This window comes from Rana temporaria, chromosome 5 (assembly GCF_905171775.1).
Source record: "Rana temporaria chromosome 5, aRanTem1.1, whole genome shotgun sequence".
Taxonomy (NCBI): Eukaryota; Metazoa; Chordata; class Amphibia; order Anura; family Ranidae; genus Rana; species Rana temporaria.
Genome location: NC_053493.1, coordinates 129632582 through 129646474, shown reverse-complemented (window position 1 = coordinate 129646474; position 13893 = coordinate 129632582). Strand labels below are relative to the sequence as shown.

Genomic DNA, 13893 nt, shown 5'->3' with positions numbered 1-13893 from the left:
CTCCTAACGTTGCCTTATTACCTGGGATTCTACCACTAGGCAAACCAACCAAAACTCCAAAGAGAGATATTCACGTAAAAAATAAAATAAAGCCCCTCTCCACAGTGCAGTAAAAACTAATAGGTAGATTCAGGTACATTGGTTTAACTATAGGGCGGCGTAGCGTAGTCTGTTTAGGCTACGCCGCCGTAAATTAGCTAGGCTAGTAATGATTCTCAATCTACTTACCTGCTAATTTACGGCGGCGTAGCCTAAAACGAGCGGGCGTAAGGGCGCCTAATTCAAATTGGTTGGAGGGGGGCGTGTTGTATGGCAATGAGGCTTGACCTCACGTTTTTGACGTTTTGTGGTACTGCGCATGCGCTGGGCGCCTACATTTCCCAGTGCGCATTGCGCCTAAGTACGCCGTACGGTCCTATTGATTTTGACGTGGACGTAAACGACGTAACTCCCGATTCGCGGACGACTTACGCAAACAACATAAAAAATTCGAACCTCACGGCGGGAACGGCGGCCATACTTTAACATTGTTATTCCACCTCATAGGTGGAACAACTTTAGGCCGCCTAAGGCCTTACGGAAACGGCGTAAAGCTACTGCGGCGGCCGGGCGTACGTTCGTGAATCGACGTAGAAGCTCATTTACATATTCTACGCTGGCCGCAATGGAAGCGCCACCTAGCGGCCATCCAAAAAATTGCAATCTAAGATATGACGGCGCAAGCCGTCGTATCTTAGATATGTTTAAGCGTATCTCTGTTTGAGCATACGCTTAAACATACGGGGGCGTAGATTCTGAGTTAGGCCGGCTTATCTACCGATAAGCCGGCCTAACTCTACCTGAATCTACCTATAAAAACGTAATTATTGAAAAGGTAAATACACTCACAAAAGCATAAAAAACCTGCAGATGTAAAAAAAGTAATAAGGCCAGTATGGACCTCTGGTTCTGGGAATGCGATGACGTCTGCACGAGGTTCCACCCAATGCAATTCATCATCAAAAGACATCTTTCAATGGCTACGGTAAAATATCTCTGTTTGGAGTTTTGGTTGGTTTGCCTAGTGGAGGAATCCCAGGTTGGGATCCACCCAGAACCCTGGACTGGCACCTGGCTTAGCCCAGGAACAGATTTACATCTCAGTAGCCTATAGGCAGAGAATTCTGAAGTCCGGCCCCCCTCCAAAAAAAGAAAGTAAAAATAACTTTTTTCGTCCTTGATAAATTACCGCAAAGGTTCAGTAAAAAACACACTAAAGTGAGTTTTAGGGCAAACTACGCAATAACCCACATGTTTGCTAAAACATAAAAAGATGGGGTTGCACAGAGTAAATGGATAGCCAACATGTCGCCCGTGAAATGGCGACATACTTCAGCACCCTATATTTTCTATAGGTGACAGGTGTGAGGGGGCTGGCATATAAACAGGATTAAGGGGGGCTGTGTGCCTACAGGTGAGGTGGCCGGTGTGGGGATTCAGTGGGATGGCCCATGGGCAAGTCCTGAGGAATGTTGGTGGTCAGGTTGGGGGGGGGGGGCAGGCCTAAAGCTGTGTAGGGGCCCAAAAAATTCTGATGGCTGCCCTGAACATGTGTATCGCAATCAACGTTTTCACATTGAGACATCCCCGATTTGTACATATAAGTGCGTATATGTGGGGGGCCTTAAAAAATGGGGGGGGGGATTTTATGTGCTTGGGTGTAATTTTATTTTTTTGCAAAAAGAAAAAAAAAGTTTTGGTTTAACTTTTTTTTTTCATCACATAGGGGACAAAACCAAGTGTGTGTGAAACCAATCAGACAGCAGCACAAACGCCCAAATGCTTCCACCTGACAGACAGGAGTCTGCCTGTCAGTTTTAAACATAGTCCTGGTGGCTGCAGTCACCAGATTGTGTGTGAAACACCCCACTGTCAATCAGTACGAACCTGGCAGCAAAATAAGAAAACAAAACTCATAATGACAGATGTTCCTCTAGTAAGGGTGCCTGTAGGCACTTGCCTACAGTGCTTAGTGGGAAATCCGGCCCTGGCTCAGGCTCTCAGCGATCCGCTGAGAGCCTGAGTCAGCCCCAGCTCAGAGCTTCAGTGAGCAATGGAGGGGAGAGCAGAGAGCGAGTGACTGACAGTCACGGATCTCTGCTTACAGCAGAGGGGAGAACTGAGCAATCAGCAGGGCAGAGTATATATACATGAGTATGCTCTTCTGGGTAGGGGGCGTGCGCTGTGCCGGCCCGTCGGACCAAAGCCAATCTGTGGGTGCCAGACAATGGATGACCGCCGGCACCCGCTGACAGACGGACAGAGCTCTGCCTATGTAAACAAGGTAGAACTCTGTCCTGTCAGCGGGGATGTGCTGGATCCAGCACTTCCCTTAGTGAAAGCAGTACATTGTACACACAAAAACACTGGTTAGGCACACATTTAACCCTTTGATAGCCCTAGATGTTTAACCCCTTCCTAGCCAGTGTCATTAGTAGAGCGTTATTAGGATAACTCTATTAGTGTCACTGGTTCCCACAAAGTGTCAGTTAGTGTCAGATTGTTTACCGCAATATTGCAGTCACACTATAAGTCGCTGATCACCATTACTAGTATAAAAAAAAAATTCTAGTATATATATACAATAATTTTTGTGAAAACCAATCAATATACGCTTATTGTTTTTTTTTTACCAAAAATATCTAGCAATGTAGCAGAATACATATTGGCCTACATTTATGAAGACATTCGTTTTTTCTATTGGATATGTTTTATGGCAGAATGTAAAACATTTTTTTTTTTTTTCAAAATTGTCGGTCTTTTTTTGTTTATTGTAAAAAAAAAAAAAAAAAATACCCAGAGGTGATCAAATGTCACCAAAAGAAAGCTTTATTTGTCGGAAACAAATGACATAAATGTAATTTATTTACATAGTTGTATGGCCACACAATTGTCAGTTGAAACGATTGTAAACCGCTGCACTTTTTTTTTCCTTACCTAGAAGGCAAATGCATAATGTGCTAGTATGCATCCCATACTAGCACATTATGTGAAACTTACCTCAAAACAAAGCCTTCCAACAAAGCGATGTCATAGCTGGAGACATAGTCCATCTTCACCCGGTCTTCCTTCCTGGTTTGCGGACTCCGACTCTGTGACTGTCGGGGGCTGCAAAAATGTCACTCCCACGCGTAAGTGACTTTTGCATAAAAATAAAAAAAAAATCTAGCTATGGGGGTTTATTTACTAAAGCTGGAGAGTGCAAAATCAGACTCACTTCTGCATAGAAACCAATCAGCTTCCAGGTTTTATTGCCAAAACGTATTTGAACAAGCCCAGATTAGAAGCTGATTGGCTACCATGTACAGCTGAACCAGATTGTAAGTGCACAAGTTTTAGTAAATCTACCCCTATGTCTTGTAGCCTGCTTTGTTCAAAGCTGATTCCCTTCTGTGCATACCATATGGCAGAAAGAAAAGAAGATTCTGAATGGGTGCTTCGCGCAACACAAGACTTTCCAATACAATCATTCACTCAGATACATTGATAGTAAGACACAGCAAACCCATAAATAGTCAATGGATGGTTATCTTTACTACTAACAAATTAATGAAAACTTAAACAAATTTTGGGCTGAAAATGACCCACTCGGCTTATACTCGAGTCAGTGTACCTGAGTCCTGAGTCCGTGACATGCATATTCAGACGGCGGCCATGAAGTCGCGCTCCTCCTTGTCCTGTTCCGTGATAGGCGGAACACTCAGTTTCCCAGCAGACACTGTGTTCAGTGTTCCGCCTATCACGGACGCCCTCTGTGGGCACAGTGAGGTCAGGCTGCAATGGGCACAGTGATGTTAGGCTGCAATGGGCACAGTGAGGTCAAGTTGCAATGGGCACAGTGAGGTCAAGCTGCAATGGGCACAGTGAGGTCAAGCTGCAATGGGCACAGTGAGGCGTGCAAATGGCACAGTGAGGTGTGCAAATGGGCACAGTGAGGCTGCAAATGGGCACAGTGAGGTTGCAAATGGGCATTGTTTACCCTCTGTTCCACTTACAGTAGCTGCTGCATTATCACCCTAGGTTTATACTCGAGTCAATACGTTTTCCCATTTTTTTTGTGGTAAAAGTAGGTACCTCGGCTTATACTCGGGTCAGCTTAAACTCGAGTATATACAGTACTTTTTGTTAAATTCAAAGAGTAAAAGAAAAATACCTTATTGGTGCCCAGAGTGGTCCTTTTTTGTACTCTTGCTGCACTATTACTCCCCTCTCCCATCTCTTCAAGGGATACTTTGCCTTTTCTCCATCTTCTTGATCTTTTTTCAACATCGGCAGTTTTTTCAGGTTCGCTGCTGTCTGAATATTCCATACTAATAGATTGAGGGTTAAAATTAATATCCATCTTTCCATACGTGTGTTCTTTATGGGTCTGCTCACTTGGAACTTTTCTACTTGGCCTAAGGGACTTAGCGGACAACCTATTCTCCTTCAAAGAGTTCACAGACGAGGTTTCTGAGTCAGAATACATTGTTTCGGTATTTGTAAACAATCCAGATGATGGGGAAGTTACAGACTGATAATACTCATTGCCACATGCCCATTCGGTGTTATACTGAGAGTCTGTGTAACAAGAATCTTCTGACAACTGTCTTGTTCTCCGTCGGTAGGCATTTAGCGCTAAACTCCAGTCCACTTCTTCATCACTGTCTGAACCCATCTCATCATAGGCTGAGACTACACTTGACTCATTCTCTAAAGATTTGAACACTTGACTTTTTGGCTGAGCAAGCAATCTTGGTGGAGGCAATGTTATACTTTGTAGCGCTACCCAATTCCCGTCTGAACTCTGCAGAACTGGAGATGGGCCTATAGAAAAACAAAACAAAAAACATTAGCTCTCTTTATCATTACGTAAAACTTAGAATGTACTATATGCACCTAACATGAAATAAATCTTAAATCTTTCGGAGATCAAGTGGTTAATTTGTTCATATAAATAAACCTAATGCCCTGTACACACGATCGGTTCACCCGATGAAAACGGTCTGATGGATTTTTTCATCAGATATCCGATGAAGCTCACTTTCATCAGTCGCGCCTACACACCATCGGTTAAAAAACGATCGTTTCAGAACGCGGTGACGTAAAACACAACGACGTGCTGAAAAAAATTAAGTTCAATGCTTCTGAGCATGCGTTTACTTGATTCTGAGCATGTGTGGATTTTTAACCGATGGACGTGCCCACAGACGATCGTTTTTTTTCTACCGTTTTTTTAACCATCAGATCACAAGTTCCTAGTTTTTTCACTGATGGATAAAAAACCGATGGGGCCCACACACGATCGGTTCGTCTGATGAAAACGGTCCATCAGACCGTTTTCAGACGAACCGATCATGTGTACGCAGCATAAGAAGACCACTGTCTTCAAGAGTGTCACTAAACTCATCCCAGTTCAGGGAGCATATTTGAAAGAAAGGAATAGAATAAGTCACCCCCAGTGCACGGTGCACCCATGTGACAGCATCTGGACTTTTTTTTATCACTGCTCAAGCACTTTATGTACTATGGGCAGGCAAGGCGACTTTCAAGTTTTTACTCTTATAACTAAAAGTACAGAGCATTACTCTGTGGTCCAGCAGCAGATCAGGGTCACGGGTAAGTGGTAGAGAAGGTAAATGGGGCTACTTACTTTTCTAACTTGTCACTCCCACTTATGACCAGTAAAGTACAGGTTCCAATGTTAAATCTTTAGTGCAGAAATCCATAACCCAACTAAAATCCAGCTTGTATTGGTCTGACTTCAACATTAACATTGGAAGTTGTAAAAAAATCTATATTCTATTTGTAGAACAAGGTTAAGAGGCCCATATAAAATGGAACAGTTACACCACCTTGTGGCACAGTTATGTAGAACTATTACTTGGAACAAGGAATGTGGCATGCTTATCTATACCTCAGAATCACTCAAACTGTTCATGGCAACACCTTAGGCCCCGTACACACGGTCGGACAAAACCGATAAGAATGGTCCGACGGACCGCTTTCATCGGTTCACCGCTGAAGGGGCCTGATGGCCTGATGTGCGTACACACCATCAGTTCAAAATCCGATCGGGTCAGAACGCGGTGACGTAAAACACACGACGTGCTGAAAAAAACGAAGTTCAATGCTTCCAAGCATGCGTCGACTTGATTCTGAGCATGCGCAGGTTTTGAACCAATGCTTTTCTGTACTAACCATCGGTTTGGTCCGATGGGGCAGCGGTCCATCGGTTCGGTTTTGAAGCATGTTTTAAAATTTTGGACCGAAGGAAAACAGACCGATAGCCTATACACACGGTCGGTTTGGTCCGATGAAAATGAACTTCGGTTCATTCTCATCAGACCAAACCGACCGTGTGTACGGGGCCTAAGGCCCCGTACGCACGACCAGTTTCCTCGGCAGAATTCAGCTTCCAACCGAGTTTCTGGCTGAATTCTGCCGAGAAACCCCGGCCGTGTGTACACTTTCGGCCGAGGAAGCCGACGAGGACCTCGGCGAGGAAATAGAGAACATGTTCTCTATTTCCTCGTTGTTCTATGGGAGCTCTCGGCCCGCCGAGCTCCTCGGCGGCTTCAGGGCTGAACTGGCCGAGGAACTCGATGTGTTTGGCACGTCGAGTTCCTCGGCCGTGTGTACGGGGCCTTACAGTATTGCATGTGTTCTTTCTTGGGGAAGTCCCAGGCTTTTTTTTACATTTCCTTTGTCAGTTTCCATGAGTATAAATGTATCTACTGGGATAAATAGCTTAAGCTAAAATTTACACCTAAGTAAGCAATGTCTGATGCCTTAAATGCTAAGTTCACCTTTTGTAAAGAAAAAGATTACAATATTAATAATCATAATGAATGCACATTATTTTGTATGTAAAAAACTGTGCATTTATTATTTTTTTACATGGAGTCTGCAAAACATTTCACCCCCAATCAATAGACTGGGGGTGTACTGTCAGACTCCTGCCAACACTCCTGACAGCTGTCTGCCCATATCTCCATATGGGAACACAGGTACCATGGTTCTGATGAACATCAGATTGGGCTGGTAGTTCATTCATGTGTGGATCCCTGTGAATGAATGGCATGGCTGTGTGGGCATAGCACTGCACAACCCCGCTGTTATTAAATTGTGACAGCGGGTGCTAGGGGAGGATCCCCTGCTCACTGTCACAGTGGGGGTTGAGGGGTGCAAGGCTGCTGCATTAGTAACAAGTTACACCCAGAATACGGGTGTAAAGTGTTACATATTATTAAAGATGAACTTATCCTATAAAGGAAAGCCCTTTCTAATGTTTTAGTGGGTTAAACCATGTCTCTTCTAATCCACAATGCTTTGGTTTTAATTGTCATGTATCAAAGGTATATTAGTGAAATAAAATAAGAACAGACATAAAACATCAGTTTACATATACATTTAAAGCTGAGCTCTAAAGCCCTGTACACACGATTGGTTTGTCCGATGAAAACAGACCGATAGACTGTTTTCATCAGACAAACCGATCGTGTGTGGGCCCCATCGGTTTGTTTTCCATCGGTGAAAAAAAATAGAACATGTTTTAAAATTTTCCTTTGGATAAAAAAACAATAGAAAAAAATGATCGTCTGTGTGGAAGTCCAATGGTCAAAAATCCACGCATTCTCTGAATCAAGTCGAAGCATGCTCAGAAGCATTGAACATTTTTTTAAGCACATCGTAGTGTTTTACGTCACCGCGTTTTGGCGCGCTCGGATTTTTGACTGATGGTGTGTAGGCAAGACTGATAAAAGTCAGCTTCATTGGATATCCGACGAAAAAATCCATCGGATTTGATTCCATCAGATATCTGATCATGTGTACGAGGCTTAAGGTATAAAAAAATGTTACCCTTGCAGTGGGTCGCCCTCTGCACTGTAAGGGTTAACGGCTTGTTTTGTTTTGCCTAGGTGATAATGAATAAGGTAGCTGGCTTGGCAGCCAGCATTTTATTTGTTTGCCTTACCAGACACCTAGTTAGACTAATAGAATGTCCACCGATAAAAAGCCCCTTCAATCTGGTAAGATACATCTCTACACAACAATATCCACCATTTTGCAAACTATTGCATTCATTGGCCAATACGCAACGGCACAAGCACAAGTTCTAAGGGAACACTACAGTAAAAGTATCAGTGCATCTAAGTACACTATTTAAATCCAAGCATATATGCCACGGGGTGCACTAGGGGTCCAAGTCCCCCCTTTCCCTTTTTTTTGTATGTATGTTTATTTTTGTATGCTTAGGTCTGATTTGCCTGCTGATTTATAATACCATCCTAATTGACCACTCCCATCTAAGGGGAGTGCCCCAGGCTCTCATGGTGTGTGTATTAAGTCATTTATACATAGGCTCTGAGGAAGAAGGTCAATCCTTTGAAACGTGGCAGCCTGCAGGGGTCCCTGCATGGTCCCCTCAGGATCTGAAGACTGTAGATTCCAGGGTTTTTAAAGCTGCAGAAGATCTGCTGTTTCAAGCGTACTTTTATCTCGTGCTTGTGAGTAGTTTTTATTCTTTTCATCTTCAATACATTTATGTGGGATAATGCACTAGGCTGTTGTGCTCTCTTTTCTTTCCATTTTCTTTATTCCACTGTCTGACACCCTGGGTTGTAGGTGGGCCCTTGGTGACCTCATGTACAATGCAGGACCAACAGTTCTGCATTGTACATGATAACCTCAGAGAGGTGAGCAACAGGCAGCAAAAAGAACAGACTTTAAGGGGTCGTTAAGCCCCATACACACTATCAGTTTTCCTGCAGGTTTTTCTCTTCAGGTTTACCAAAACCATCTAGTATGAGGTCAAGTCTTAAGCGTTTTAATGGTTTTGGTAAACCTGAAGAGAAAAACCTGCAGGAAAACTGATAGTGTGTATGGGGCTTAAAGGTAAATGTTTTTTCACCTTAATGCATCCTATATCCAACGGTACCGCCCCCCCAAAACCCCCATTTTACTTACCTGACCCCTCGAAAGTCCCGCGAGCATCCACGTGATCCTCTTCGGTTCCCAGCCTGGCCGTTGATTGGCTAGGCTAGGCGGATTGATAGCAGCGCAGCCATTGGCTAGCGCTGCTGTCAATCACAGTGGATGATGCTGCGCGCCGGGGGGCGTGGCCGAGTGATACAGTCGGCGGCTATGCCGCTGTATCACGGGAGCGCGCTAGCAAAAGCTTTCCACCATGCGAGCTCGCTCGCATGAAGGTGGAAAGCTTTTGCGAGGAGGAGCCGAGACAGCCGCCAAGGGACCCCAGAAGACAGGGTTAGGGGACACTCTGTTCAAAACGAGCTGCACAGTGGAGGTAAGTATAACATGTTTGTTATTTAAAAAAAAAAATTGCCTTTAGTGACCCTTTTAGGAAAGAGGAGCATGGAGGAAGGCTGTGGGAAAGAAGAATTAGATAAGTATATGACCTTTTTTCTTCAACCCTAGTCAAAATTAGTAGTTAACTCTTGTAACGTGGAGGAGGACCCACTGCAGGGGTAACTTTTTTCTGGAATTAACCACAGCATTGCTTTGTCAGTTGTCTCTTTAAAAGAGCAAAACCTGTAAATGTATTGAGAACACAGATAAACATGAATTACTTGAATCATATAGACTGTCCACACTTTTCCAGCTCGGCAACGTAGAAGGTCTGTGTTCTTTCAGCCTTCTCTTATGACTCCTTTGCGTCTGACACCGTGATTCTGGTGTACTGGATTTTCCTACTGTGTTGCTACTTGTTACATCTTCATTCATCAAGGAAAATGCTGAGTGGGATCTCTAGTGAAAAGAAAGTCAAACAGTAGTGAACTTGTGAGACAACAAAAAAGATTGTCAACAGAAACAAGATACAACATACTGCTAAAGGGACTGAACTAAACAAAAAAATTGCATAGGTCTTGTGTTAATTGTAGGTGGGATCTATAACAGCGAAGAAACACGTATTCACAGAATGAATGACAACCTTGAATAACAAAAATGGAACATAAAAATAATCTATTCTGTGACCATAAAATATATATATTTAGAACCCTCAAAAATGGATGTGCTGCTGTTTTACAAAGTCATATCGTTAACAAACTCAAAGCAACACCCATTCAACAAGACTCTTTCAGAGTGATAACACACAAACGTTCCAAAATTTTGAGCCTCTCCTCGCACAACTTGCTTCCTCAAATTTCCATTGTTGTGAATGCACAATCCATCACCCCATTACTATTGGTAAGCACCGCTCCCCAGATATTAACCACTTGCTTACTGTGCACATATACCCCCTTCCTGCCTAGGCGAAATTTCAGCTTCCAGCACTGCGTCGCTTTAACTGACAATTGCGCGGTCGTGCAACGTGGCTCCCTAACAAAATTGACGTCCTTTTTTCCCCACAAATAGAGCTTTCTTTTGGTGGTATTTGATCGCCTGTGCGGTTTTTATTTTTTGCGCTATAAACAAAAAAAGAGCGTCAATTTTGAAAAAAATAGCACAATATTTTTTACTTTTTGCTATAATAAATATCCCATTTTAAAAAAAATAAAATAATATTTGTTGTCAGTTTAGGCCGATACGTATTCTTCTACATATTTTTGGTAAAAAAAAAAAAATCGCAATTACCGTATAGTGACTGGTTTTAGCAAAAGTTATAGCGCCTACAAAATAGGGGACATAATTATGATTTTTTTTATGATTTTTTTTTTTTACTAGGAATGGCGGCGATCTGCGATTTTTATTGGGACTGCGACATTATAGCGGACACATCGAACACTTTTGAAACATTTTTGGGACCATTCACATTTATACAGTGAACAGTGCTATAAATATGCACTGATAACTGTATAAATGTGACTGGCAGGGAAGGGGTTGACACTAGGGGACGAGGAAGGGGTTAAATGTGTAGCCTAGTGAGTGTTCTAACTATAGGGGGAGGGGACTGACTGGGGGAGGTGACTGATCTGTGTCCCTATGTACAAGGGACACAGCATCCGTCTCCTCTCCCTGACAGGACGTGGATCTCTGTGTTTACACACAGAGATCCACGGTCCTGCTCAGTTACTGGGCAATCGCGGGTGCCCAGCGGCCAACGCGGCCGCCGGGCATGTGCATCGTGTTCCCAGTAACGCAAAGGGTGCGCGCGCACGCCAGCGGCTTTAAAAGACGAGGACGTCATATGACGTCCTGTCAGAATAACTGAGCTACCTTGCTGCTGTCAATTGACGGCAGCTGGTAGTATAGTGGTTAAGGACCTTTTATTGCAAAATGTCAAATACGCTCATGTGACTGTGTTGTTATAATATTGACCAGTGGTTCTTAACCCTGTACTCAAGTACCCCCAACGGGCCAAGTTTTTGGGAATTTCTCTTAGATAAAACATCTGTCCAAAATACCAAGCCATTGACTCTGATTTAAAGCATCCATGTAAGATAAAGGAAAACCTGCAAACAAGGCCTGTTGGGGGTATTCAAAGACAGGGTTGAGAACCACTGATCTCTAGACCACCACGATCATCTGCATTAGGTGTCCATAATCAGAAGAGTACAAGGCTAGTGAGTGCTAAGGGGTTAACCTACATGAGCTGGGTTGGACACTGGATGCTAAGGGGTTAACATACATGCCTGGGGACTAAGGAGATAATGTACATGGGATTAGAAATGGTCAATGAGGGGTATCACATATGCCTGGGACAAGACGCTGAGGAGTCAGGCCGCGTACATACGACCCGTCCAAACCGATGAAAACGGACCGAAGTCCAGTTTCATCGGTCCAAACCGGCCGTGTGTACAGCCCATCGGACTTTTGTCCTTCAGACCAAAGTTTTAGAACTTGCTTTAAAATCGAACCGATGAACGGCTGACCATCGGTCAAAACCGATGGTTAGTACACAAAAGCATCGGTTCAAAACGCGCGCATGCTCAGAATCAAGTCGACGCATGCTTGGAAGCATTGAACTTCGTTTTTTTCAGCACGTCGTGTGTTTTACGTCACCGCGTTCTGATCCGATCGGGTTTTGAACTGATGGTGTGTACGCACATTAGACCATCGGTCTGCTTCAGCAGTGAACCGATGAAAACGGTCCGTCGGACCATTCTCATCGGATGGATCGACCGTGTGTACGCGGCCTAATGCACATGAGGTGGGGGCTGGGCATTAAGGAGTTGTGAATGCTTATAGTCTGAGGACAGGATACTGAGCGGTTAATGCACACACACTAAATAAAAAGCACTAAGGTGTTAATGCTCTTAAACCACGTCACATACGTTTTGATCAGTGTGTGGCCTTCCCTGCTCAACATAAGTCAATTGTTTAATCAACTTCTGTCAAAGAGACATGCAGGAAAACTCTATCAGCTACAACCACTGATCCATGTATACTGACAATAGCAATCCCGCTGTCAAAATACATTGTTCCAGCAGGGGGGATTCCTTCATCTACCTTGCTTGTGTGGATGCAAGAATCCATCAGTTTTATTTTTCATTCATCCTGCAGACTGAAAAAAAGCCAAGGGGCCTGCTTTTCAAACTAAAAATTTATAAATAACCAACTGCTAGCATATGTTATCAAATACAATGAATTAGGTTATGACAATAAACACAGACACGTGTCCATAGTATGTAACACACTGTGTAGCGGTCAATAGTATGTAATGCACTGTGCAGGGGTCAGGAGGTCAGATCTAGGTGGAATTTTTCTTCTCGGTATGTATAGGGAGATGACTGTTCTGTACAGATGACTGGGACCCCTTTGAGTAGTGTCCTGTCGTGATTGGAGAACATGTCAGTAGTAGAAGGTGTGGTGTCAGCATTATATGAAGCAGCCATTCAGATTGCAGCTGTCACTCACCTGGAAACAGGAAGCAGCGTATGATTGGTTGCTGGGAAATCATCAGCGTGCCGGTGTGTCCCCAGTGTATACAGAGGTGGGTGGCTACAGTTACTGTCTGTGTGCCCTGAAAACATGCACTTTGCTGTACAGGGATCAGTGCACGTTCCATAATGAGCGGTGCTGCGCTTAGTTGATACTAGTGGTGCAACGGATTGTCATCGATCCGTGATCCGAACCGAAGATATTGATCCGAACCGCACACCTGTGATCCGCGGATTGATTTCTGGAAAAAAAAGTTGTGTGCATGTTCAGTCCACACACAGCGTGGTCATGGCGAGTGGAGGAACGGAGGAGCTTGAACGCCCCGCGTCATTTAAATCCCCTGTATGAGAGCATTTTGGCTTCCCTGTCAAATATAATGATGAAGGAAAGAGGTTAGTGGATAAAACCGTGATGGTGTGTAGGCACTGTGGCACAAAAAAGCCATACAACAGTGGAAACACATTAAGCATGGCCACGCATGAAGCGACATCACCCTGGTGTTTCACTGACAGGAGTGAAAATGAAAACGAAAGCTGCTCAACAACCGCTCATCAGCGCAGCATTTAAGCAGCCCCTTGTTGCACAATCAGACCAGGCTAAAGCCATCACAAACGCCATTGGTGTGTTTATAGGTGCAGACATGAGGCCATATTCGGTTGTGCAAAACAAGGGCTTTAAACACATGCTGAAAGTGCTTGAGCCACGTTACAACATTTTTCTTTTCGTTACATCCGAAAAATGATCCGATCCGTGACTCTGATCTGAGAAACGATCCGAACCGTACGTTTTTTGATCCGTCGCACCCCTAGTTGATACTCCATAAAAATTAGTGCTGTGCGGAGAGAGTGAGGCAGTGCATAAAGGAGTCTCTGAACTGAACTGCCACAGGCATTCACTATCTGGCTCACATGCTGACCCAGTGTGGTACAGGTGTATTGCCTGATCCCCCTATCAGTGGTCCTGGCTGTGCTGTGCTTGCAGTGCAGCCAGCACACTGGAGTGACAGGTATGAGCATGCTGGGTCTCGGT

At 44.0% G+C, this 13893-nt stretch overlaps 1 protein-coding gene across 1 annotated transcript in view; it reads right to left on the bottom strand.

Annotated features, from left to right (window-relative positions):
• LOC120941120 (myosin VIIA and Rab interacting protein) overlaps positions 1-13893 on the bottom strand; it is a 344153-nt gene that overhangs the window by 95507 nt on the left and 234753 nt on the right. Inside the window, exons 10-11 of the mRNA XM_040354396.1 lie at positions 9612-9789; positions 4193-4845 (exon numbers count right to left, since the gene is read on the bottom strand). Of these exons, the coding sequence (XP_040210330.1) occupies positions 4193-4845; positions 9612-9789 (831 nt within the window). The remainder of the gene's footprint in view (positions 1-4192; positions 4846-9611; positions 9790-13893) is intronic.